Source organism: Pleuronectes platessa, chromosome 16 (genome assembly GCF_947347685.1).
Source record: "Pleuronectes platessa chromosome 16, fPlePla1.1, whole genome shotgun sequence".
NCBI classification, from domain to species: Eukaryota; Metazoa; Chordata; class Actinopteri; order Pleuronectiformes; family Pleuronectidae; genus Pleuronectes; species Pleuronectes platessa.
The window spans coordinates 25,065,049-25,089,338 of NC_070641.1; the positions used below are offsets into that span (position 1 = coordinate 25,065,049).

The 24,290-nt window shown below is 43.6% G+C and overlaps 1 protein-coding gene across 4 annotated transcripts; it reads left to right on the top strand.

Moving 5' to 3' along the window:
- Positions 1–1,992: 1,992 nt before the first annotated feature.
- On the top strand, positions 1,993–24,225 carry arhgap27l (Rho GTPase activating protein 27, like). 4 transcript variants are annotated; one of them, XM_053442710.1, is made up of 22 exons: positions 1,993–2,093; positions 5,341–5,469; positions 5,749–6,704; positions 8,187–8,393; positions 11,718–11,861; positions 12,101–12,253; positions 13,022–13,081; positions 13,359–13,442; positions 13,524–13,607; positions 13,736–13,816; positions 15,206–15,271; positions 16,974–17,041; positions 17,228–17,315; positions 17,704–17,805; positions 17,927–18,025; positions 18,362–18,434; positions 18,594–18,710; positions 18,798–18,896; positions 19,085–19,162; positions 19,365–19,499; positions 20,339–20,444; positions 21,422–24,225. In XM_053442710.1, the coding sequence occupies exons 2-22, from the start codon at positions 5,439–5,441 to the stop codon at positions 21,597–21,599; spliced, it is 3,009 nt and encodes a 1,002-aa protein (XP_053298685.1). In that variant the 5' UTR covers positions 1,993–2,093; positions 5,341–5,438; the 3' UTR covers positions 21,600–24,225. The 4 variants fall into 4 exon arrangements, with proteins under 4 accessions (XP_053298685.1, XP_053298687.1, XP_053298688.1 ...); XM_053442711.1 differs by lacking the exon at positions 1,993–2,093 and adding an exon at positions 3,745–3,958; XM_053442712.1 differs by lacking the exon at positions 15,206–15,271.
- Positions 24,226–24,290: the final 65 nt, after the last annotated feature.

Genomic DNA, 24,290 nt, shown 5'->3' on the forward strand with positions numbered 1-24,290 from the left:
GGGTGGGTGGGGGAGGGGGGGTTGCAATAGAAGAAACAGGGTATGTCATATTTACAGATATATAAAAATATACATAGACTACTCATCACAGAGATATATTATTAAATATTTCTATATACATATTTACATATGTATAAACATATATTGTCTCAAAGCTACGCCTTACGTAAAAGTCACCATCACGACCTGAGACATCTCTTTTCTTCAAATTGAGCAGAAACTAAGTAGATTTACTCCATTACTATTTTCAGAGACAGGTATTTAATTATTCCCATCTGATACGACTTTCTAAAAAACAAAAAAATAGGTTTGTGCTAAACGAAGGGTCTGTATGAGGACAAAGGCAGAATGCAACCTAGGACTTCCTGGACAGTCCTGGATTGCACTACAAACTCCCCCCCCCCCCCCCCCCCATTATAACCTGATGTCTCTGTTTGTATCATGGGGGGTGTTATGATGGAGAGACTACTGGAGACATGAGTAAATGGTGGAATCATCAGACGGACCAATCACAGCCCGTTAGTCAATGGGGTTGTGTCTTCTCCTATTACCAATAATACTGGGGCTACACAAGGGGGCGCTATCTCCCAAGGTTTATTGACTCCACACACTTGAATGCAGAAACCACACATCTGATCAAGGTACTATTACGTTTGCTGAAAACACAGACATCCTGGGCTGGATCAAGATGACGTTGAAACTAACTACAGAGTTTGAACATCACGAAAACTAAAGAAAATATTTTTGACTCTAAGACTAGCAGCTGCACCCATTAACATTAACATATGCTTATTGCTGGGGAAGATATTGAAGTTTAAGATTAAGATAAAGATGCATTTATTTGTCCCAAACACATGCACAGTCATGCAAAGTCACACTCATGCAGGTAGGGAAATGTAACCTCTGCTTTTGACCCATCTGGTGCAGGACACACAGAGCAGTGAGCGACCATGCACGGCGCTCGGGGAGCAGATGGTGGGGGAGTAAGGTGCCTTGCTCAGGGGCACTAGACAGGGTAGGGAGACTCTTGGATTTTTTGGGCAGATCAATCCAGGTTCGTCTTTTGTTGTTTCTCCGTGGAGTCAAACCAGAGACGAACCAGAGACCTTCTCTGCCACTAGTCCACCGCCTCTCCCTGTAGAGGACTATAAATACTTACAATAATAATCTCAATAATACAATAATAGGCTTCGCTGCCTGCTGTTTTTGGCACATTCTGAATTTCCAAATGAACAAATAAATATATCGATCAATGAGCAGTTCAACGATCAGGAGATAATCTTCATGAATACACCGTCTCAGCCAATCGAGCCAGTAGATACCCGCAGTCACTCATTGGCCTTTACTCTTGGATTGATTTATATATAGGAAGCTGAAATCCCCCCCCCCCCCCCAAAAAAAAAACACTCAGGACTCTGCAACAAACTGTCTCTTGTACTTTTTGCACTTTTATCACTTTAATCACTACGTTTACACTTTAGAGAACCTTATGCTGCTGTACTAAAAAAATCTGTATGTTTACTTAGTATTAGGAAATGTCTTGTGTTATCTGTTGTGACTGTGCACTTTATATGTTTCACTGGGGGAGAGTGGGAAACGTCGTATCGATTCCTTGTATGTCTTGAACAATAAAGCTACTTCTTCTTTATCTTTTTTATAACCCTAAGCCTTGAATGCAATTTGTGTCAGCAGTTATTTCCTTTTGTTTTATGTATTTTTATATCGTCAGTATTTAAAAATGAATTTATTCACATAATATTTTAATTTGTGATGTGTGAGATTTCTTTTTTAATTTAATTACTTTTTATTTTTGCGTGAGCAAAATGATTCTTGCTTCATTCATCCAACACTATGAAGTTTAGATAACACCTGATCCAAATGATGCACCACCTGAAGAGTGTGGCCAGAGGGCGCTGTTGATCTGCAGGTGTGAACCAATCAGGATGTAACTGGGCTGGTGCAACAAGACGGGACTGGTCGGTCACAGATGGGCGGGGCCAGAGAGAGGAGGAACCTGTTTGTGTGACTTGGACTCAGCCCTTCAGGACCAGAAGAGAGAAGAACAGGATGAGTGGGTCCGAGCTTCACTGCAGGTAAAACTCTCTAAAGCTGGATTTCAACAGTTCTCTGTGTTTGTTAAACCCACGGTATGGGGACCTGTTCCAACATTGATACTGTGGGGCCTCTATAATCATACAGGGTGAAAGTCTGTGTGTGTGTGTGTGTGTTGTTGGCTCGAAGGTGTTTCGCTCGACTAGAAATTAACTCTTTAAGGTTTCCTGTGTGGAAACGTCTGTAACGTGTTCAATAACGAATGAGGATAAACGTTTGGAACTTTTCTTGAGGTGGTTTGGTTTACACTGGTTCCAGAACGTTGTATGGACAATATAGTATTTATTTCTTTGTGTACCACAAACACTGTACTTTGAAGAGCACATTACAACATCTATACAATCAGTGTCCTATAGAATTTAAAGATGCATTCTGTAAAAGCATTAGACAGAAACATGATTCAGACTCTTTTCACAAAAACTAATTTAAGTGTAGATTGAATGTAGATCACTCAGGAGGAGATCATGCAGGTTGGAGGTCCGTGGACTCCTGCTGGGCTCCTGGTGGGCTCCTGGTGGGCTCCTGCTGGGCTCCTGCTGGGCTCCTGGTGGGCTCCTGGTGGGCTCCTGCTGGGCTCCTGGTGGGCTCCTGCTGGGCTCCTGGTGGGCTCCTGCTGGGCTCCTGGTGGGCTCCTGGTGGGCTCCTGCTGGGCTCCTGGTGGGCTCCTGCTGGGCTCCTGCTGGGCTCCTGCTGGGCTCCTGGTGGGCTCCTGCTGGGCTCCTGGTGGGCTCCTGCTGGGCTCCTGGTGGGCTCCTGCTGGGCTCCTGGTGGGCTCCTGCTGGGCTCCTGGTGGGCTCCTGCTGGGCTCTGAGGAGGTTCCAGGATCACTAGAGGACTTTTCCGCTTCAAGAAGGGGATCATCAGGACTATTGCCATGGTGACCTGCTGTTTGATGTCCTCATCTCCGATGTTGGAGCTTCTTCCTATTGGATGCTGACTATCAGCTGACGACCAATCACTGAGGAGGATTTGCTGTGCGCTCTCTGAATATTCTAGTTTATTTGAAACAATCTTGTTGAAAACAGTGGCTGTCGGGTTTATGATGTCATTCAACACCCTGTGGGCAGCAGAGGCAGTTTCTCCTTTAAATTCTTCCTCTCTTCTGATTGGTTGACGGGGCGTGTCCTGCCACAGGCGCCTGACCTCGGTTTGATGATTGACAGTTCGGTTTATTTTCACACACACTTCAGTCCTGCGGCCGAACAGTGTGTGTGTGTTTGTGTGTGTGTTACATACCAGCCGGTTGGTGTGGGTGTGGCAGAGAAAAACAGAGAGAGAAAGAGGGGGAGGGGGGGGCAGCATTCCAGCATATCAGATCTTCCGCACAGACACACACACACACCTGAAACACACCTGGCTCAGGTGTGTGTGACTCAGACTCTTAAAGGGCCCGTCACTGACACAGGTTCAGTGTTTGACTTCTGATCAGAAACGTCAGGTTCTACATCTGACGACTCAACCAGCAGCAGCAGACATCAGATCAGAGTTATTGATCAGTTATAGGTGATAGATCAGTGTGGGACAAACATTCAGAACAGAATCACAAAGACAGGAAACACACATACTGTGATGTCACTGAGGGGTGGAGTCCACACAGCCTGGTGGGCGGTGCTTGTAGCAGACAGGAAGAGCAGACACTTCCCTTTGTAAATAGAAAGGTCGGAGATCTGCCTCTTGCTATTGTTGTGTGTGTGTGTGTGTGTGTGTGTGTGTGTGTGTGTGTGTGTGTGTGTGTGTGTGTGTGTGTGTGTGTGTGTGTGTGTGTGTGTGTGTGTGTGTGTGTGTGTGTGTGTGTGTGTGTGTGTGTGTGTGTTTTACATCTATCTTTGTGAAGACTACTTAAAGTGTGAGCACATTTTTGTTACTAACCTTTAGTGTTTGTGTGTGTGTCTGTGTGCATCTCTCTTGACAGAGAGATGCCTTGCCAAGAGGCTCCTGAACAACACGTGAACATGTGATTGTTTGTGTTTTTGTGATTTTCTGGAACCTTCCTGCAGCGTCTTGTTAAAGTATCTGGAAAGTTCACAGTTAGCGTTTGGACGTGTTGAGGTTTCTAACATGTGACCGATGTGAAACTGGAATAATGAAAGTATCTCAGATTTCTGTCTCTGTTAGATATGTGGTAACTGAACTGGACTAATCGGAATTGTCCAACCACATATTAACCTGCACCCGACCGACTGTCTGCTCTGCCTGTGTGTTGGCTCACAGCGCCCCCTGCTGTTGTTGTCTGGAGGGAGAATTGCTCAATTGTATTTGTTTCTGAAGCATCATTTATTAGAAACAAGAAGTGCGTTTGTTTTTCAGGTGCATTTTGTATTAGCAAAACAAACAGTTTGTAAGTGAATGGTAGGATATTTGTAAAACATGCTTTGTTTTGTGAGGTTTGGCTTGAATTAAGCTCCATAAGTGTTTAACGTTGCTTGTGTGATACAGGACGTCCTTCCACTAATGCTGCTGCGTCAGGCTCTGTCACATGTAGACAAAGTCTTTAACCCTCGGTGAAAAGATGAGTCGGGATCCGTTTGACTTGTTCTGACACGAAGGAGAAACACATAACTCTCATTCCTCTCTTGGGTTTTGTGTTGTCACGCACTGAACTCCATTATTTTGACTTCACAAGTGAAACAGATACATGAGTCTGTTTCAAACCATGTACCCATCACATACTTCCTACTACTGACATACTAGGATGTAATAATGATATAGACATCTGTAGTTCTCTCTCTGGTCATCTTACATAAACTACACTGCCCCCCAATGATTTCAGGTGGTACTGCTCCGCCTCTTCCTGTATGCGAATCGAACGTTGACCATAAATGAGGGTTAAGATAAAGTGAAGGAATCTGGTCTTCATCTGCAGACAAACCCTGATGGAATGAACCTGAGTTAGAGTAACGTTCACCGAGCTGCTGGAACCTTTAGGTTGCTGTTCAGTGTCGGGATGTGACACCAGCAGCCAAACAAGTGAACGTGTGTCCGTTCACACTTTGTCAGAATGTGAACTGATGAACGTCCTGGTTCACATCATCGTCACAATGTCACTGACACCAGGCTTCCGTCTGGTTTCAGCAACTCAGGTTTATCCAACCTGACTCAAGTCATTTGTGTTAACTTGTGTTCACGTCATCCACTTCACTGACACTGGGAATGTTGGATTCATGTCTTCTTCACCACCTCAACAGTTTCTGATGAATCCGCCCTGATCACAGTTTTCTCTCTCTAAAGGGGCTCCTGGTGAGGTGTGACCTGTGACCCCTCACCATCAGATTCACCTGCCTAACTACCTGAGGGGGTGTGGTCTGAGGAGCCAAGGGTCATCCCCAATGGCGGCGACATCCTCCGTGTTTGGCAAAGGTTAGTTCTTTTAAATTTGTTGTTAAACTTTTAGACACAACAGTAGTTATGCTAGTTAAAGTAGCAGTAATAATGTTAAGAGTATTAATGTTAGCAGCAGTAATGTAAGCAGTAGTTAAACGAGCAGTAGTTATGTTAGCATTAGTAATTTTAGCAGCCTGTAAAGTAGCAATAGTTATGTTAGCATAATCAGCTAGAGAGTTAGAATTAGCGTTAATGCCTATTGATATCACATGGCTCTTCATTATTCTGATCCCCTGATCGGTCTAATTTTTTCAGGGCTTGGTCTGATCCTGGTGGAGTTTGAGTATGAGTACCAGGGTCGGGACGGGGTGCTGGTCTCCATCAAACCCAATGAGCGATATGTACTGCTGGCAAAGACCAATGACCACTGGTGGCAAGTTCGGCGTGACAGCAGCTCGAAGCCATTTTACATCCCTGCCAAGTACGTCAAGGAGCTGCCAGTGGATTTCCCCTCCCCCTTGGATTTTGATGATCCAACCAGTGCTGAGCCAGTGTCGGTTCCTGTGGCTGCCCCAGTCCCTGTGCCCATTCCCGTTCCAAAGACTCTGGAGGAATCCAATGGGAACAGAATCAAACAAGGGGACGAGGTGACAATCCGGCTCAAGCCAGATGCATCTACTGGGTACCGTAAGACTGAGAACCGCATGTCGACATTTGGCGTCCCGTTGGATTTTCATGACCTGTCGCAGCTGGTTCAGACCAGCAACCCTCTTGGTGGTCCTGCAGAGACTGGGACCGCAACAACCAGCAGGAATACATACATCACCAAAGGTGGTCTGAGCAAAAAACAGCCCCTTGTGCCGGGGTGCCTGGATGACCACAAGGACTCTGTAAAACCACGACTTCCCACCTTCAGTCCAGCAGACCCGCTCTCTGCATCACGGCCCCAGAACCAAGCCATACCTGTAGAGATGCCAGTGGTCCCTGTGGTCCCCATAGTCCCCCCCAATGATGATATCCAAAGCACATGCTCATTGTCAGAAATTTGCCCTGACCACCAGGATTCCCTGATGGAGCCTGAGGAGGAGGAAGAGGAGGAGATGAGCGTGGAGGAGAGCAGCAAGGAGGAGGAGGATTTACTGAAGGAGCAAGATTCAAACCACATTTATGAGTCCATTCAAGACCTGAACCTGGATCTGGAGGTTCTGGTTAGAGAAAGAGTGAGTCCTGGACCTGGTCCTGAACTTGCAACTGCCCCAGCTCCCACACAGGTAAGACACCTGAGACGCTAGATCCTAACCAGGACAGGACATTGGATTCTGTTGTCTCTGTTGTGATGGTCTACCACTGCGAGTGTGTGTTGGAAATGTCCAACTCTGGGTTAGGGTTGGGGTTATCCAAAAGGTCAACGGTCAACTTCACTGTGAAATCTAAATGTTCTGCAGACTGTGACGCTGTTATCTGTTAGTTCCAGGTTTGTGGAGACAATCGATGGTGACATGGTGATTTTAGAGTTCAAACTACAAAACAAATCTCCATGCAAACAAAGCATGCTGGGAAGTTTGTTCACATAGTCATCAGCAGATCTTGTTTAATTCTCCTCTAATTTGCCGGTCTCAGAACATGTGTGTGCCTGCTGATGTCACAGCAGGATGTGATGAGGTCAGCAGGATGTAGTGATGTCACAGCTGGCAGGATGTGTTCTGGGTCAGACAGGAAACTGTGAGAGGACGACTTGTTGTTAGCGTTAGAATTAGGATTAGGGAATGTCTTATGCCAATGATTGTCCTCACAACTATAGAAAGACATGCGTGTGTGAGTGATCTGGTCTGACTGGTTCGGTTAAGAGTCGGTTATTTTGCATGTTTCAGCTGCTCTCCATGGACTGTAAAAAAATCACTTTGGAAAACAAATCAAGTAAAAAAACAATAATAACGATAAATTGAGCTCTTTGAGACATTGACACCTGACCCCCGTGTGTGTGTGTGTGTGTGTGTGTGTGTGTGTGTGTGTGTGTGTGTGTGTGTGTGTGTGTGTGTGTGTGTGTGTGTGTGTGTGTGTGTGTGTGTGTGTGTGTGTGTGTGTGTGTGTGTGTGTGTGTGTGTGTGTGTGTGTGTGAATATTGAAGCAGGTTTCATGATCATTTATATATCATTCATACCTGTCAGTCTCCAGTCTGACAGGTAGTGAGGGGAGGGGCTACAGAGGGATCTTTAGGGAGACAACATGACGCAGCTTCAGTCTCAGTTGGACACAATAATATCCCTATCCTAATATCACAGAGGCATTATGGGTCACAGGTCCTGAACTCAACTATCAGAAGTGGTCAGCTGAGGGGACAGGAAGTGTGTTTAGGTTAATTTTGAAGTTTTAAGTTTGACCTCTGACCACGGTCAGATATTTGGAGAAGACACCTGATCCTGGTGTAATGTGGTCTGTCCCCTGTGACGTTCAGGGACGACCTGAAGTCACATGGCTCAGGTTGAACTATGCCTCATCAGGACCCAGGATCAGTCATCAGAAAATGTCAAATAATTTCATCAGGGTGATGTCAGCTGACTCTGAGCATCTTTGTTATATCAGGCTCCTCCTTCTCACATTATGACGTTTTGCTACAGAGCAGCTGTGTTGTGTCACCCGAAGGCCACTGTAGCTTCTGTGAGGGTTTGTTGTAACATGTAACTTCACCACTAGATGTCACTAAATCCTTCGAACTGAACTCGTAACTGTAGCTACCCTCTCTCTCTCCACAGGACCACAGCTCGCTCGGCCATATCTCACCCATCTATGCAAACATCTCTGTGAAGAAAACGTCTCACGACTCTGACGACTTCCTTATTCCGCCACCTCCAACCGAGCCCGCCCCCTTCCCTACAGGCCACACCCCTTCTCCTTCTTCAGTTTCTTCTTCTGATATAAAAAGCCCCGCCTCCCCCATCAGCCTGCAGGATGAGTGGCAGGTAAGGCAACCTCGTACCTCTGGCAGTCTGTTGCTGAGACACTAACATATATTTTAATTTAATTAAGATATTACATTTTATTTATCAGTGTCGGTTCATTCTCACAGTTTTTGTATCTGACTGTGTTTTGATCTTGATGAAGTCGTGTATTTCATATTTTTCTTCCTCTTCATCCTGAACAATTAATCAGATTTCACACTTTAACTTTCCGTTGAATTGAGGTGATTAAAGTTTCATCACATGTCACCTGAGCAGTTCAGGTCCAGTTCCAGCTCAGGTGACACTTCACTGCCCTGCTCAAAGACACTTCAACACGACTCACAAAGTTTTAGTTCCAGGTCATTTTTAATAGTTCAGTGTTTGATCCATAGACTTTATATAAAAATGGATGTAGGTTCTGGTTCCAAAAGACGAAGCCTATGTAGAATTGCTTAAAAGTGAAATAGTGCCGGGGATCCAGCTGGGTCAACTGGCTCCAAGAAAACTCTGGCTCCATAAACGGCCATTTTAAAACCGCCACTTTCTCCCATGAAATACTAAAAAAATGAACCACGGTTGATTATGGTCTCATCTGCTTGACATTCCGGTCTTATAAGAGATCTGGTGGTCCTTCTGAAAATAATTTCCTAATCAACTATATATTAGAGCAAAAAATGTGTTAACTATGGAGGCATGTCTCTTTGACCTTAGCCCTGATGGACGGGCAGCAGCTGCTGGGTCACGCGCGAGAGAGAATCACCGGAACAGGATCTCTGTGTACACCGTGTTCACCCACTTCTCTCACTTTCACTGTGATTCTGTCGGTATCAGTCGCTGGAGACGGTTTTAACGCCAACACGTTAACTGTTAGTGTGTCTTTATTGGGCCTGAGCATCGGGCTAGGACCTTATTGATTTAGCTTCGGCTATTAGTTTAGAGTTCACCGGGTTAAAGACTTGTTCTTCAGGAACAGACACGGAGGAGCTGATGTCGCCGGTTTGTCGGTGAGTAAACTCTTGTTTTATTAACATCCTCACATGTGTTTCTATGTGTTCTGATCGGAGAAGAGGAAGCTGTTAGCATGCTAGCTACTGTCCCAGTAAATGAGAATTACGATGCTAACAAAGCTAGCTAGTTAGCCGATAGCTTCGCTGGGCCTATGGGTTCCCACAGGGCAGCTAACCTGTGTTAATCAGGTCCACGAGGACGTGATGAAGTTCAGTTTAACATAATGTTTAGTAACATATGGTTCAACAGTAGCATCGACTTTCTGTGTTTTGTGTGGATCACTGCCGTATGTCTAAAGTTAATCAGGTTATGTAGTGAAGCTTTCACATTAAACTGACTGTGCAGGGAAAACACACAGAAAGTTAACTTCTTTACATTCAGCTTTATGATTTCTCCTGGGCTGTGGATGCTGGATTCCTTGGTCCCCCCGTCTTTATTATACTTGAATCTGATTATTTAATTGTGATGTGACATTGTGTGACTGTAACCAACTAATTCATTATTTGTCTATTTCTCTCTGCTGACGTGTTTTTTGAACCTCCATGAATCTACCAGAGGCTGAAGGACTGAAGCTGTAGTTGATCAGATGACTGGAGTCAACAGCAGGAAGAACTCCTGTATGGACCAGAATATCTGGTGGCATTCTTTAGGATATGGAGGAGAGAGACTGGATAACATCGTGAATTATGTAATGAGATGATTTCAATATGCATCTACATTTTCCTCTGAGATGACAGAGTAACAGAACTTTGTGTTTTATTCTCTATCTCCTCAGATTCAGTTTTGACCTTTGACTTAATTTCTGCTGTTTTATAGGTGGTAGTAACATTTCCAAAGGGCCCATATTGTGTAAAATATATTTTCTGGGCTTTTATTATCCGTTATTATTTGAAGGGGTCAGTAGGGGGCCTCAAAGTATGAAAACAGTCAATTCACTGACTTTTTCTCTCAGTCCATTCTAAGAAATGTCTTATCGAACCTCCCCCGTATGATGTCATCTGTCAGCCCCCCCCAGCTGGGACCTGTCCAGCCTCCGAACCCCCCAGTCCTGGTGGGACTGTACAACCTGAAGTTCACCTTGATGAATTGTGACTTGTATAACAAATGTTTACTGCTGTTAACGCTTTAAAGTATGCATTAGATAAAGGTGACTAATTTTAGACTTAACCTGTGATATTTATCATTAAACTGTACTAAGTACATTTTCCATTGACTACAGATGACTTGCCTGCTTTTTTCACATTTACTCTTTTCCTTATTTATCAATCGACGATTAATTTGATCAAAACCAAAATATAAAAAGCCTGTTATTCATTTGAAATGCCAACAACACATTCATCAAAGTGTTCCTGTTTGATTTCAATACTGTGAATGTTGCTGTTACTTTATACCAGTTGTTCCCTTACAATCATGAGTAGTACATTTGTTTCATAGATACATTTATTGCACATTAAACTACATTAATTAATTTATAATCCAACAAAAAATGTAATATAGCTTTGGATCCAGGTCAACATGATCTTCACTGTAGGAAGATGAATCTGTAGTGCTTAGTATTAAGTGAGTATCGTTTACAGTAGAAGTGTTAGAAATGAGAAAGCACAATAGTAAAGTAGTATTTATATAAATATTACAGCACTGTTTGACTAATGATGGTGATGGAGGAAAGATGCAAACAATCCAAGAGCCATTTTCATCACTGTTCATGTAGCAGCTCACATCTGTTCTGACGTCTCTTCATGTTCTGCAGATTAAAACAGATTTACATTAAATAGTGTAACACACTATTTAATGTTAACAAAAACTCTCTCCTCAGCTACAACTCTGAAATACGTGGACACCACTGGCTTTTCACATTATTAAACATGAACTTTACCTCAGATGATGGAAGCTAACTGTGTTAGCAGCTAGCCGGTGTAGGTGGGCGTGTTTACACTCCGGGTTGAGAGGTCCGAGTTCAGACCCAGCTCCTCCCTTTTATCCAAATATGGTAACATAGCCTGGCTCCAAACCGCCTAGATGGCGCTGATCAAACTCAGAACTATGCCTCATAAAACCAGTTCACAAACCAATGGGTGACATCATGGTAGGTTGCCACTTGGTCTGATAACAGAAACGTTATTTTCTGTTAAACGTTTTTATCGGGTTAGGGAGAGAATATGGAAAGAGGTCATTTGTTTTTAATTCCTCAGATAAAATACAGACTAAATAAATAAACCTGAACGCAGTAGAAATATTCAAATTCATAGATCTTTATTGTCATTAAACTCAGGTACAATGACATTGTAACACGAGTGCACCTGAACACAGAAGCAGCTTATTGGTCTCTCTGCTCAGGTTCACACGGACCACGACAGCGGGAGGAGGTTTTATTTCCATCCTGTGACGAGACAAACAACCTGGACCGACCCCCACAGCCCCACAGCGCCCCCTGCTGCACTGGCCTCCCCTTCACCGCTGCTCCCCCCCGCCTCCTCTCAGGTACATTCACCTGTTCATTCATAGAGTGGATTTCAATCACTGCTTGTTACATGGATGTTAGTGAATATCTAGTTAGTTGAAGATAAGTCAAGTAAAGTGAAGGTTAGTCTAGTCAGGTTTAAGTAAGTCTAGTTAGGCGTGGTTAGGTAAAGTTAGGTGTACTCCAGTCTAGTTAGGTGAAGTCAAGTCAGTTGAGGTGAGTCGAGCTGTGCCCTCTCTACTAACATGGTTCCTCTCAGGATGCTTGTTGTTGGGAGCCGCTACTGGACGAAGCCTCTGGGAGATTTTACTATTTCAACCCAATCACACGAGCCACATCCTGGACTGCACCTGAACCCCTCTCCCCCTCCTCTCCCCTTTGGTCGCACAGCAGGGAGCATGACGACAGCCCGGTACGATGGCAGAAGAAAACTATAATAACAATACAGTCAACAGAACTGTTACCCTATGCCCTGTAATATATAAGGTGGCAAACAGTTAACATGCACCAATGAGGGACATACAGTTATACTTGTCATCTGCTATGTTAACAACATTGGTTGCAGCATCTCAGTATCAGTAGCATTAACATTAGCATAAGCAGTAGCCAGCATGCTAGCGTTGTTAAGCTACCAATAATGAATACTCAAATATACCTTTTTAATCTTTCTAAACTGTACTGATACACAGAGTCCATATCCAATAATTGGAAATAACCTTTAAGACAGTTTTTTATTCCCAAACATTTATTCAATGTTCTTTGGGTACTGGCATCTGGCTGCAGTACTGGTCATCAACCTCCATGTTAATAGATGGGACATGAACACAACCAAAATAACGTTAAATAAATGTTTATAAAGATGGTTTCTGTCCTTTCAGGTCATTGTTATCTCTCTGATGTCAGATCACTTTGGTTCACATTTCTACTTGATTGTTGTTGTTCTGTTTTGTTTCCTCATGGTTGATTCACTTAATGTAAGTCGCTTTGGATAAAAGCGTCAACTAAAATAATGTAATGTAATTTGATGATTTAACAACCAGACGAAGTGATTGACTGACTGAGTCAGGATTGGAACTAGATACACAGAATCTGACTGCAATTAATGTCATCACCAATAGATGGCAGTGTTTGCATCTGGAGACGTGACGTAAACTATGTTGTTTCTTTCATTAAACCTTAGCCTCCACTGCCAGAGGAAGATTATCCTGTAGAGGGAGCTAATGACACTGTGTTTACAACGGTAAGCTCACACACACACTCTCATACTCACACTCACACTCACACACACACTCACACACACACTCTCACACTCTCACACACACACACACACACACACACACACACACACACACACACACACACACACACACACACACACACACACACACACACACACACACACACTCACACACACACTCTCACACACACACACACACACACACACACACACACACACACACACACACACACACACACACACACACATTTCATCTGTAGTCTGTCAATTGTCTTCCCAGAGTCCTCAGCAGCCTGCTGGTCTGATTCCCAGAGTTCAGATGGAGTTGAAAGATGGAAGCTCCTCCCAGTTGAGGATGCAGGAGGTAATCAATCAATCAATAGATCGATCAGTTCATGCTCCTGATCTTTCGCTGATGAATCCAATGTGTCCTTGATGGTTTCAGCCACAAAGGACGACAGGAGACGGAGTTTCTGAGGAGGGAGCGTCTCTGCAAGTCAGGAGCTGGAGACACAGTGTGGCCGAAGACGTGAGTGACACAAACATATAAAGAACCTTCTCTGACGCAATCAATGACTGAATCAATCATTTAATCAATCATTTAATCAATAGTTTATTATATGACTGAACTTATGTTTCCTCTTCCATCTGTTTCAGACGTTTGCTCTCGGTCACAGGAGAAACGTGTCTGACCTCACGGAGGTGATGAATAGAAGACTCTCGCCCGACGGTTCACAGGTAAACACAGCTGTCTCCTCACCTGTCTCCTCACCTGTCTCCTCACCTGTCTCCTCACCTGTCTCACACCTGTCTCCTCACCTGTCTCCTCACCTGTCTCACACCTGTCTCACAGCTGTCTCACACCTGTCTTCACACCTGTCTCCTCACCTGTCTCCTCACCTGTCTCCTCACCTGTCTCCTCACCTGTCTCCTCACCTGTCTCCTCACCTGTCTCACACCTGTCTCACAGCTGTCTCACACCTGTCTTCACAACATTCTTCACACCTGTCTCCTCACAGCTGTCTCACACCTGTCTCCTCACCTGTCTCACAGCTGTCTCACACCTGTCTCCTCACCTGTCTCACAGCTGTCTCACACCTGTCTTCACAACATTCTTCACACCTGTCTCCTCACAGCTGTCTCACACCTGTCTCACAGCTGTCTCACACCTGTCTCACACCTGTCTCACACCTGTCTTCACAACATTCTTCTCACCTGTCTCACACCTGTCTCACAGCTATCTTCACAACATTCTTCACACCTGTCTCCTCACCTGTCTCACAGCTGTCTTCACAACATTCCTCACACCTGTCTCCTCACCTGTTTTACACCTGTCTCCTCATATGTCTCCTCACCTGTCTCACAGCTGTCTCCTCACCTGTCTCACACCTGTCTCACAGCTGTCTTCACAACATTCTTCACACCTGTCTCCTCACCTGTCTCACACCTGTCTCACAGCTGTCTTCACAACATTCCTCACACCTGTCTCACACCTGTCTCACAGCTATCTTCACAACATTCTTCACACCTGTCTCCTCACCTGTCTCACAGCTGTCTTCACAACATTCCTCACACCTGTCTCCTCACCTGTTTCACACCTGTCTCCTCACCTGTCTCACACCTGTCTCACAGCTGTCTTCACAACATTCTTCACACCTGTCTCCTCACCTGTCTCACACCTGTCTCACAGCTGTCTTCACAACATTCCTCACACCTGTCTCACACCTGTCTCACAGCTATCTTCACAACATTCCTCACACCTGTCTCCTCACCTGTTTCACACCTGTCTCCTCACCTGTCTCACACCTGTCTCACAGCTGTCTTCACAACATTCTTCACACCTGTCTCCTCACCTGTCTCACACCTGTCTCACAGCTGTCTTCACAACATTTCTCACACCTGTCTCACACCTGTCTCACAGCTATCTTCACAACATTCTTCACACCTGTCTCCTCACCTATTTCACACCTGTCTCCTCACCTGTCTCACAGCTGTCTTCACAACATTCTTCTCACCTGTCTCACAGCTGTCTCACAACATTCCTCACACCTGTCTCACACCTGTCTCATTTATTCATTCATTGTTTCGTTAACACATTGTGATGTCATCTTGTTCTTCCTCATCAAGTTCTCTGATAGGCACAGACTGAAGAGGAATCTGTCCAATCGGAGCACAGACTCCCACCAGCTGCATGTAGGTCCTGGGCCCTGATTGGCCACTGGGTGCTGGGTGTCTGTTGGGTTGTCTCTGTCCAGAAAAATGTTCTGAAACAATGGTTGGGTTATGTGGTGGTTCTCCTGGTGGGTGGTTCTGAAAAACTAGCAGCTCGTCTGTTAGTTATTTACCGAACATAGTTTATGGTTGTAGCTATGCTAACAGCGTGTTCTCAAAATGAATTCTCATGATTCTTGGGTCAGACACTGACTTTGTTGATCCTCTTGGTGCCACCAGCAGGTCAGACTGTTATATCTTCAAATCTGAAGAAGCTGGGGGTGGAATCTCATTCTGGTTTGAGTTTTAAAATATCATTTAGCTCTTGAGACCAAACAATGTTTAGTTCAGGGATCCTGTAGCTGACTGATGTAAAGACCACAGACTGGATCAAGAACCAACTGTGATCCTGTGGGTAGAACTTGGTACCTGCAGAGACCTCAAACTACATACTGCAGAGACCACATACTGAAGTCCTGGATCAGGACCGACAAAATCTAGAACAAGAATGAATAATTCAGATGTTAAGTCGGACAGTCAATCACTTCTCAAGAGATAAAGAGCTTCATAAAGTTTATGTTGGAACTAAGGAGGTTGTCCTGGTCTCTTAAAGGCAACTACAGGAGCTTATTTGAGTTCTTTAGGAGACCTTAGAACTTGGGATCAGTAGATAGTGGTTTTAGAGGGTCCAAGTTAAGGATCCTGGTTTAGAGTACATAGGTCCTTAAAGGTTTTGTTGGGTACTTTTAAATGGGTCACTGAGGAGGTTTAACAACCCTCCACTAGGTTCTAAGGCTCCATCAGGATTGTATGTGGATCCTTGAAGGTTTGCAATTTTAAGGGGAGGATTTACTGGAGATATATAGAGTGAGAATTTCTCAGTGCATGATGGGAGTTCTCTATTAGTCTAGACCTATAGCAGCATAACTAAGAGATGTTTCAGGACCTGATGAAGAGCTATAGACTTTATCAAAGAGGAACATTTTAAGTTTAACCTTAAATGTAGAGATGGTGTCTGATTGAAGAACCAGAGTGAGAGTTGGTTCCACAGGAGAGGAGCCTGGTAGCTGAAGGTTCTACCTCTGAATTTGACAGGGAGCCAATGCAGAGAAGCTCAGAGCAGTAATATGATCTCTCATTCTAGTTCCTGTCAGAACGCGTGTGATCTTGGACCAACTGGATGCTTTTAAGACTTACTGGGACGTCCTGATAATAGAAAGTTAAAGTAATCCAGTCTAGAGGACAGTTTTCTCAGCATCCTTCTGAGACAGGCTGTTCCTAATGTTCCTAATGTTGTGCAGGTGGAAGAATGCTGTCCTAGAGACTTGTCTTATATAGGTTATATTGAAGGAGTCCTGGGAGACTCAAGGTATACTAGAGAACAATTAATGACGTCACTTGGAATCTATGATGAGAATTATTGAGTGGTAGAGAGTGGCAGTCTAGAAATAACTAAGGACTAGTGATGCTCCTTGATGAAGTTCCAGGGGTTATTAAGGTTTCTTCAGGGAGTTCTGTTTCTAAAGGCGGTTCGAGGGTAACAGCCTTCAGGGAGGAAGAACAACAACACACACAGACACACACACACACACACACACAACCACAACCCCCCCCCCCCCCCACACACACACACACAGACACACACACACAGTAGTCTCATTTTAAAGCTGTAATGTGTCTACAGGGCCACCAGCTGGAGAAAGCAGGAATCATCAATAAGACCAAAGTAGTTGATAACGGCAAAAGGATCAGGTGAGAATAAAAAAACTGAACTCTGAGCCTCAGTATTTTTCGATGATGTCTTCACTCTGTAGAAAATCAGGACGGATTTTATGGTTGAATGCAGATTTAGACATTTTATTTTCCTCTCTTTAGATCTACTTTAACATCAGGGTGACATTTAGTTTGGCGCTGACTGTCTGTCTTGTTGTTGGACAGGAAGAACTGGAGTCAGTCCTGGACCGTCCTGCATGGTGGGATCCTCACCTTCCACAGAGACCCCAAGTCTGCTCCAACTGGGAACGCTGTAAGAACCAGTTTCACACCTGAACACTCACTGGATTTCGCAGATAAAGTCTTCAGACAGGTTTGAGTTTCAGCAGCGATGATGTCACTTTATGAGTCACATGATGCACTAGGTTCACATGTACGACTCCTGAACTTCCCTTGACCCCGAGAGTCTTCATGCATAGTACTGTCCGATCTGGTAGTGGTTCATGTTCCCCGCAGGATGAACCGTAATAATTGATCTGAAGCCCTCTTCAGGTTCTCACATGTCATGTATTGAAAACTCTTTCCAACATCTCAGGGCCGACCGATTCCAGGATTCATTGAGACTTTTATTAAAGAGATGATGATGAGATCAAAACATCTGTTTTTAAATGTATCAACTAATCCGACGTTCCGTTTTCCAGAGCAAAGCGTCACAGATTGTTCCAGAGTACACGGTGGACCTGAGAGGTTCTTCAGTCAGCTGGGCGGCCAAAGACAAGTCCTCCAAGAAGAACGTTGTGGAGGTACTGACCTGTTCCCACGCTTACAGGCTGTTGGTCCTCCACATGTGTGTTACCTTCTGTGTCTCTGTTACCATAGTGACTCAGCGGGACCATGGTGTCATTTGTTTGTGTTTGTTTGCAGCTAAAGACTCGGCAGGGTTGTGAGTTCCTGATGCAGTACGACACCGAGAGCATCATCAGTGACTGGCTCAAAGTGATCCAGGACGCCGTCAGACAACTGGTACACAACACACAGACCACACCACACGACACACGCTCATGAAATGACACAACACACAGACACCACAAGGACGTCACTCACAAACACCACACCACACACGACATGGACAACACATAGACAGCACATGAAACAGAGACAGGAAATGGTACAACAAACAGACACCACATGACTACACATAGAACAGAAACCACACAACAGAAACCGACAAACACAACAACGTTGATTCAGGAACGCGATGCAGCGTCAGACACAAACCCAACAGAACAGAAACACAAATACAAACACAACCATCACTTACAGCAGAAGTGGTGTAAACAGATCTATGATCTGCTTCAGGAACACGATGTGGTGACGGAGGACGAGGACGACGCAGCGTCGGACAGAGAAGACAAAGAGCGCAGGAAGACTAGTGAGTCGACTTCACCTTCAAGCTTTTTGAGTAGTTGATCAACAGAAAAGTAATTCTGTCTCTTCTGACACCAAAATAACTGACATCTGAGACGTTTCAAATGTTCATCATTAAATCAGATTCATTGATACTGACCCGGGGTATTTTTCTTGTTTTCAGCCTCAACGAGTTCATCAGGGGTTGACTCTGAGCAGACTCGAGTTCGGACCAAACTCAGACGCTTCCTCCAGCGTCGGCCGACGCTGCAAAGCGTCAAAGAGAAAGGATACATCAGAGGTCTGAGCCAATCAGATTAAACATCCATGCTGTAGAACACATGTTCCATCACGTCGGTTTGTCTGTAACGTTCTCTCTCTGGTTCAGATAATGTGTTCGGATGTCACCTGGACACACTGTGTCACAGAGAACACACAACCATCCCCACATTTCTACAGAAGTGTATCAGAGTGGTAGAACGGAGAGGTACACATACACACACACACTTATGCACACACACACACACACAGACATTCACTCAGACTCGCAGATTATTAAGAAAATATTGTGTGTGTGTTTGTGTGTTTGTGTGTGTTTGTGTGTGTGTGTGTGTGTTTGTGTGTGTTTGTGTGTGTGTGTGTGTGTGTGTGTGTGTGTGTGTGTGTGTGTGTCAGGTCTGGACGTTGACGGTATCTACAGAGTCAGTGGAAACTTGGCTGTGATCCAGAAACTACGACATAAAGCTGATCACGGTAATAAACGTCAGTCTGTTGTTTCCCATGATGCATCATGTGGACTTCTCTGAGGATTAACCACTAGGAGGGTTCTTGATATCTGAACACTCAACATCGTGGAAGATTATAACTGAAATAAAAAGTTTAAAAGTGAGGAGTTGACCTGAGGTGTGACTCTATGCAGATGATGTGTTTAAATCCGTTGTTGTCATCTCTGCAGAGGAGCAGCTGGACCTGGACGATGGACTGTGGCAGGAGATCCACGTGATCACCGGAGCTCTGAAACTTTTCTTGCGGGAGCTTCCGGAGCCACTGTTTCCCTTCAGCTGCTTCGACAAGTTCATCGCTGCTATCCGTCAGTAATGCATACATCTCACATTGTACACAACGCAAATGTGACACAAACCTTTAAACCACACAGAGACACACATTGTATATTTCTTCCTGTAACCCTAACGTTTTCGCGTGTCCATCTATCCCTGTGAACATGATGTTTCTTCAGATTTCCTTTAAATATTCAGTTGGAATCAAAGATAAACTAATTTGATTTTGGAGGTAAAAGTTTAAAGGTTAGTGACCCCATAGACATAAACTGCTCTGATTGGTGGAAACAAATAACCACAAGGAGGTGATTCTAGTTTTATAATAAAGTCAATAATTACCTTAATATAACCCCAACCCTAACCCCCTTTTGAGACGTGGAGAATTGAAGAGTGGGAAGACGATGCATTAGATGACAGTAATGCATCTTAACATTGGTGGAGATGTTTGTGTTCTTCAGTTTCACGTCACGTGTTAGAAACCTCATCAACACGTCCACTCGCTCACTGGGAAGCTTCCACACATTGTCCTGCTGGTTCCTCACATGGACTCTGACATGTTACACACATTCTACCAGGAGGCTGCAGGAGAAGATCCAGAACATGTCCAGAGACACTGACTCACACATTTGTTCTCACAGACAGAACCTGCAGAACATGTGAGGAACATGTCAGTGGTTCAGTTCATGTGTGAAAACATCTCATTGACAGATTAATTAAAGAGAAATGAAGTGTTTTCCGCCTTTTTCCCTTAATCCCAATGAAAGAAAAGCTTGTTATCAACACATCATGAGTAAAGATCATCGGGACTTGTTAGCTACATCTGCTGAGTTGAATCTGTCATGTGAACACAACTATGTTTGTTTCCATGCAGAAGTTCCAGACCACAGTCTGAGAGTGTCCTACATGAAGGACCTGGTTCGATCGCTGCCTCTGCCAAATCACGACACCATGGAGCTGCTGTTCAAACACCTGCACAAGTGAGTGTAACCTAAAGCCGAACTAGGCCAGAGAAGCAGGACTGGTTTTATTCTAGAGTTTATCAAGAAGTTTCACCTCTGAGACGTCACAGCACCTTCAGCTCCCAGTGTCTCAGTCTGGTTCCACAGAAACTGTTAATCCAGGATCAGACAACACACTCAGACGTCACCCTGCAAAAGGGTGACATCAAATACAGAATGTTTAGCACAAAAATGTGTTCTTCTCTCCGATGTTGTTTTAGAATCACATTAGGTGAAAGAATCACATTAGTTTTTTTTACATTCAGTAAATATTTGATGTTTTTGATCAGATCTAAGTTTTTTTTCTCAGTTTCTCTGGATCTCATTTATCCAAGTTACGTTTGGGTCATTTTTAAACAGATCTTTTTTCTATCTCACCAATGTTGATTTGAGTTTACTGCCGACTGCCTTCATTTGTTCTGCGTGTGGTTTGTCCAAAATAACCTAAGTACACGATTATAAATCTCTTCACATACAGAAGAATATCAGGGTCTGACTTGGGAAACAAATCAGAGGAGGAAGATTTGTTTCATTATGTCTCAGCGACACATTTGACCAGAGGCATCATGGTTTTAGTTTGTTCGGGCCGTCTCTTTCTATTGAACGTTATATCCCAAGAAAACCTTGAGGGAGTTTCTTCAACTTTGGTCCAAATGTCACCACCAGACTCCAATGAACTGATTTGATTTCAGAGATCAAAGATCACAGGGACCATATATGAGTCTGTAAATAAAACAAATGTGACTGAAACTGCTCTGATTAGTGAAGACAAATGTTCTAAACCACTATTTTACACACTGGATTTGTTTGAACAGATGTTTTCCATGGTTGAAATATGGATGTATTTCTCAAACTTGTTCACATGGTTAATTTAAAGTCTGTGAGTCGTCACTCCTCTAACGTTGTTCCAAAGTGAGTTGATGATGTCAGAACTTACAGTGAACCTCTCTCTCCAGGGTGACGGAGCACAGGGACTCCAACAGGATGTCGGTTCAAAGCGTCGCCATTGTGTTCGGACCCACGTTGCTCCGCCCACAGACCGAGTCCCCCAACATGACGATCAACATGGTTTTCCAGAGCCAGATTGTAGAGCTCATGCTCAATGAGTTTCAGTTAGTCTTTTCCCAGACGTAGGAAGAACCTACTGTTGAATTTACAAGAACCATTAGAGAACCTCTGGGGGGCGCCAGAGCACCATCAGAAATGCCAATAATCTTCTGAAGTGACAGAGAAGCTCCTACACCTCCTGTCACATGGTTCCGTTTCTAAGCAAAGTCAGAGACTTCTACAAAACTCTGGATCTGTGTAGATAAACATCATCATCTCACTCTCTCAAGATCATCTGCCACATTCTGACCCTCTCGAAGCTCTGTGACTTGAATGATTCAGGTAGAACCTGATATAACCCTGGATCAGTTTGGACCCAGCTTGGCTTCTCATACAAAGACCAAACCGCTCATTTAAATCCCCAAATATCTCACTTTAATACAAAATATAAAAATTTATATAAAACTTCACAAACACCCTCCTTCTATTTTTTTTGCAGAAAAAAACATCGCAGCGCTGAAACCTCCTGAGATTTCTCAATTGGTGCAAGAATAAATTCAACCTAGTTTCAAAACCTTCTGGTTTAGAAAGATCACACGACACAGCTCTCTGACCACACTGTCCAGAGGATTCAGGGAGAACTTTGGCTTCACTTCAGACCTTAAAACCCAAAGAAAAAGACAAATGTAAAATGTCAAGTCTCACTCAAGACCTCGGGCAACTCACAAAATCTCCTAGTAACGAATTTCTGACATTTAACTTGAATGGAAACTGAAAACCTTATGAATATAATGTTCTAGAACCTTAAACAGAACGTCCGGACTTGTTCACACCTTGTGTGGCTCAGAGCTTCTGACTCCTTAGTTCAGTCGGAACCTGAACATCAGGTGTGAAAGGTTCCTCAGAGTAGAAAAGGAGTTCTGAGTCTGGAGCAAACTGAACCAGGATCTGTTGGTTTGCAGTGAAAACATTTTGTTGCATAGTTTGGACTTTTGTACCAATCAGTGGGAGGTAAAGACAGAATTAAACAGTAGAAGAAAAAGAAGAAGAATATGAGGAAGAAGAAGAGGAAGCAGCTGCAGTCTTCAACTCCGACGATATAATGTTTGAACCACGAGGACGTTCATTTGAACTAGTGTGTAGTACTGTAGTACTGTGGAGTATCATAGTACTGCACCTGAAGGTGCTGATACTGTTTGTGATACATCATGATTTTACCATGGCAACCAGATGACCTGCCCAACTGACCACACGCCCATCTACAGACCAATCAGAGTCAAGTATAGGTAGACTCCGCCCACGTAGGTGATGACGACAGGAGGGACGCATGTCAGACAAAATTTAGTCCCTAAATTACAACGTGAAACCAGAACTAACAGATCAATTGAAACTATGGAACAAACACATGAATCTTCAGAACATGAGACACAAACTCTCATCATCAAAATGTTTACAGGGATTGAACCTGGAGCCACCGAGACGAGCCGCAGTGGACCAATGAGCCCGGACTCCATCTCTTACCCAAAGAGATTTGCTTATTGGAATCTTAAAAACACAAAGTGTTTCATCTCTATTGGGTGAAATGTCTCATGAGCTTAAACCAGAGAAACATCTCACTCAGGTGAAGACCTGAACTTTCGCTCATTGTGAACATGAACAGATGTTTTCATGTCTGTGACGCTTTATGGATTCCATCGAGAGTGACTCAGGTCATACGCTGGATTTCTGGACTCTTGTTTCTTCTCCAACGTTATTTTTGACCTGATGTCTGATCTTTGGAAAATGGCGTCACAACAGGAGGTGGACCCTGGTGTGCCTGGAAACATGTCATGACTGGAATCACGACATGTTTCCAGTCATGATGTTGAGAAAAAAGTGATTCTAATTTTTAAATAAATAATTGAATTTATTACAAAGGGAACAATTTAAATATTATAAGCAAGCAAATATTTAATTTATAAACGCTTGCCAGTACTGTCACCATGGCTATAATGAAGTCTGGAGCAATAATTAAATTATCAAAGAGCTAGATGAATATTTCATTGAGCACCTCAAACTGTGACGTTCATCTTGTTTAATGATCGTGTCTCAATCATCAAATTGATTCATTCTTTAGAATCTTTTATCCAAAGTGAAAAATCAATCAATCAGAACATGGACTTGTTCGGGAGTCTCAGTCAGAGAATACAATCTCGAGTTCTATGTGACATTTACTGATTCTGGTAAATTAGACGTTTATATAAAGTATATTTTTTTACATGAAACCTTCATTGGTCAAAATGTTACTCTGGATGTGACAGTGATGTTTTTGGAGAGTCATCACATTGACGAGATATTACGTCATCAAAGTACCACCTAAACAATTTACAAACTGTTTCCTGTCTTTGTGCTAAGCTAGGCTAAATGCACCCTGGATCTATCTGATGAAAGTCTTTGGGAGTTTTCTGTAAATCTTAATGAGGTCTATTGGAAAGTTGAGAGGACCCAGGATGTTTCCCTGAGGGACTACACTTACAGAACCACCAGGTTCTGATGAAACGTTTAAGGATGAATGTGCTGTGACGACACATCTGCACAATACTGTGTGTTTTGATAGTATTGAGTTAATATATGTATTCAAAGATGCAGAACAAAGTTAAGATGAACAGATTAAACTCTGTATATAAAAGGTATTTTACTAATTTTAATAAAAACCGATCATTGTGACACTTTTCATGTTAAGACTTCGCTCTTTTGTCTTTGTTGGACTCAAACATCATTTCACCTTTGTCTGATGCT

Coding starts and splice junctions, on each gene's coding strand:
- arhgap27l (XM_053442710.1), top strand. CDS start 5,439: ATGGCGGCGACATCCTCCGTGTTTGGCAAAG. Junction 13,608..13,735: donor GACACAGTGTGGCCGAAGAC/GTGAGTGACACA, acceptor CATCTGTTTCAG/ACGTTTGCTCTCGGTCACAG. Junction 13,817..15,205: donor TCTCGCCCGACGGTTCACAG/GTAAACACAGCT, acceptor TTCCTCATCAAG/TTCTCTGATAGGCACAGACT.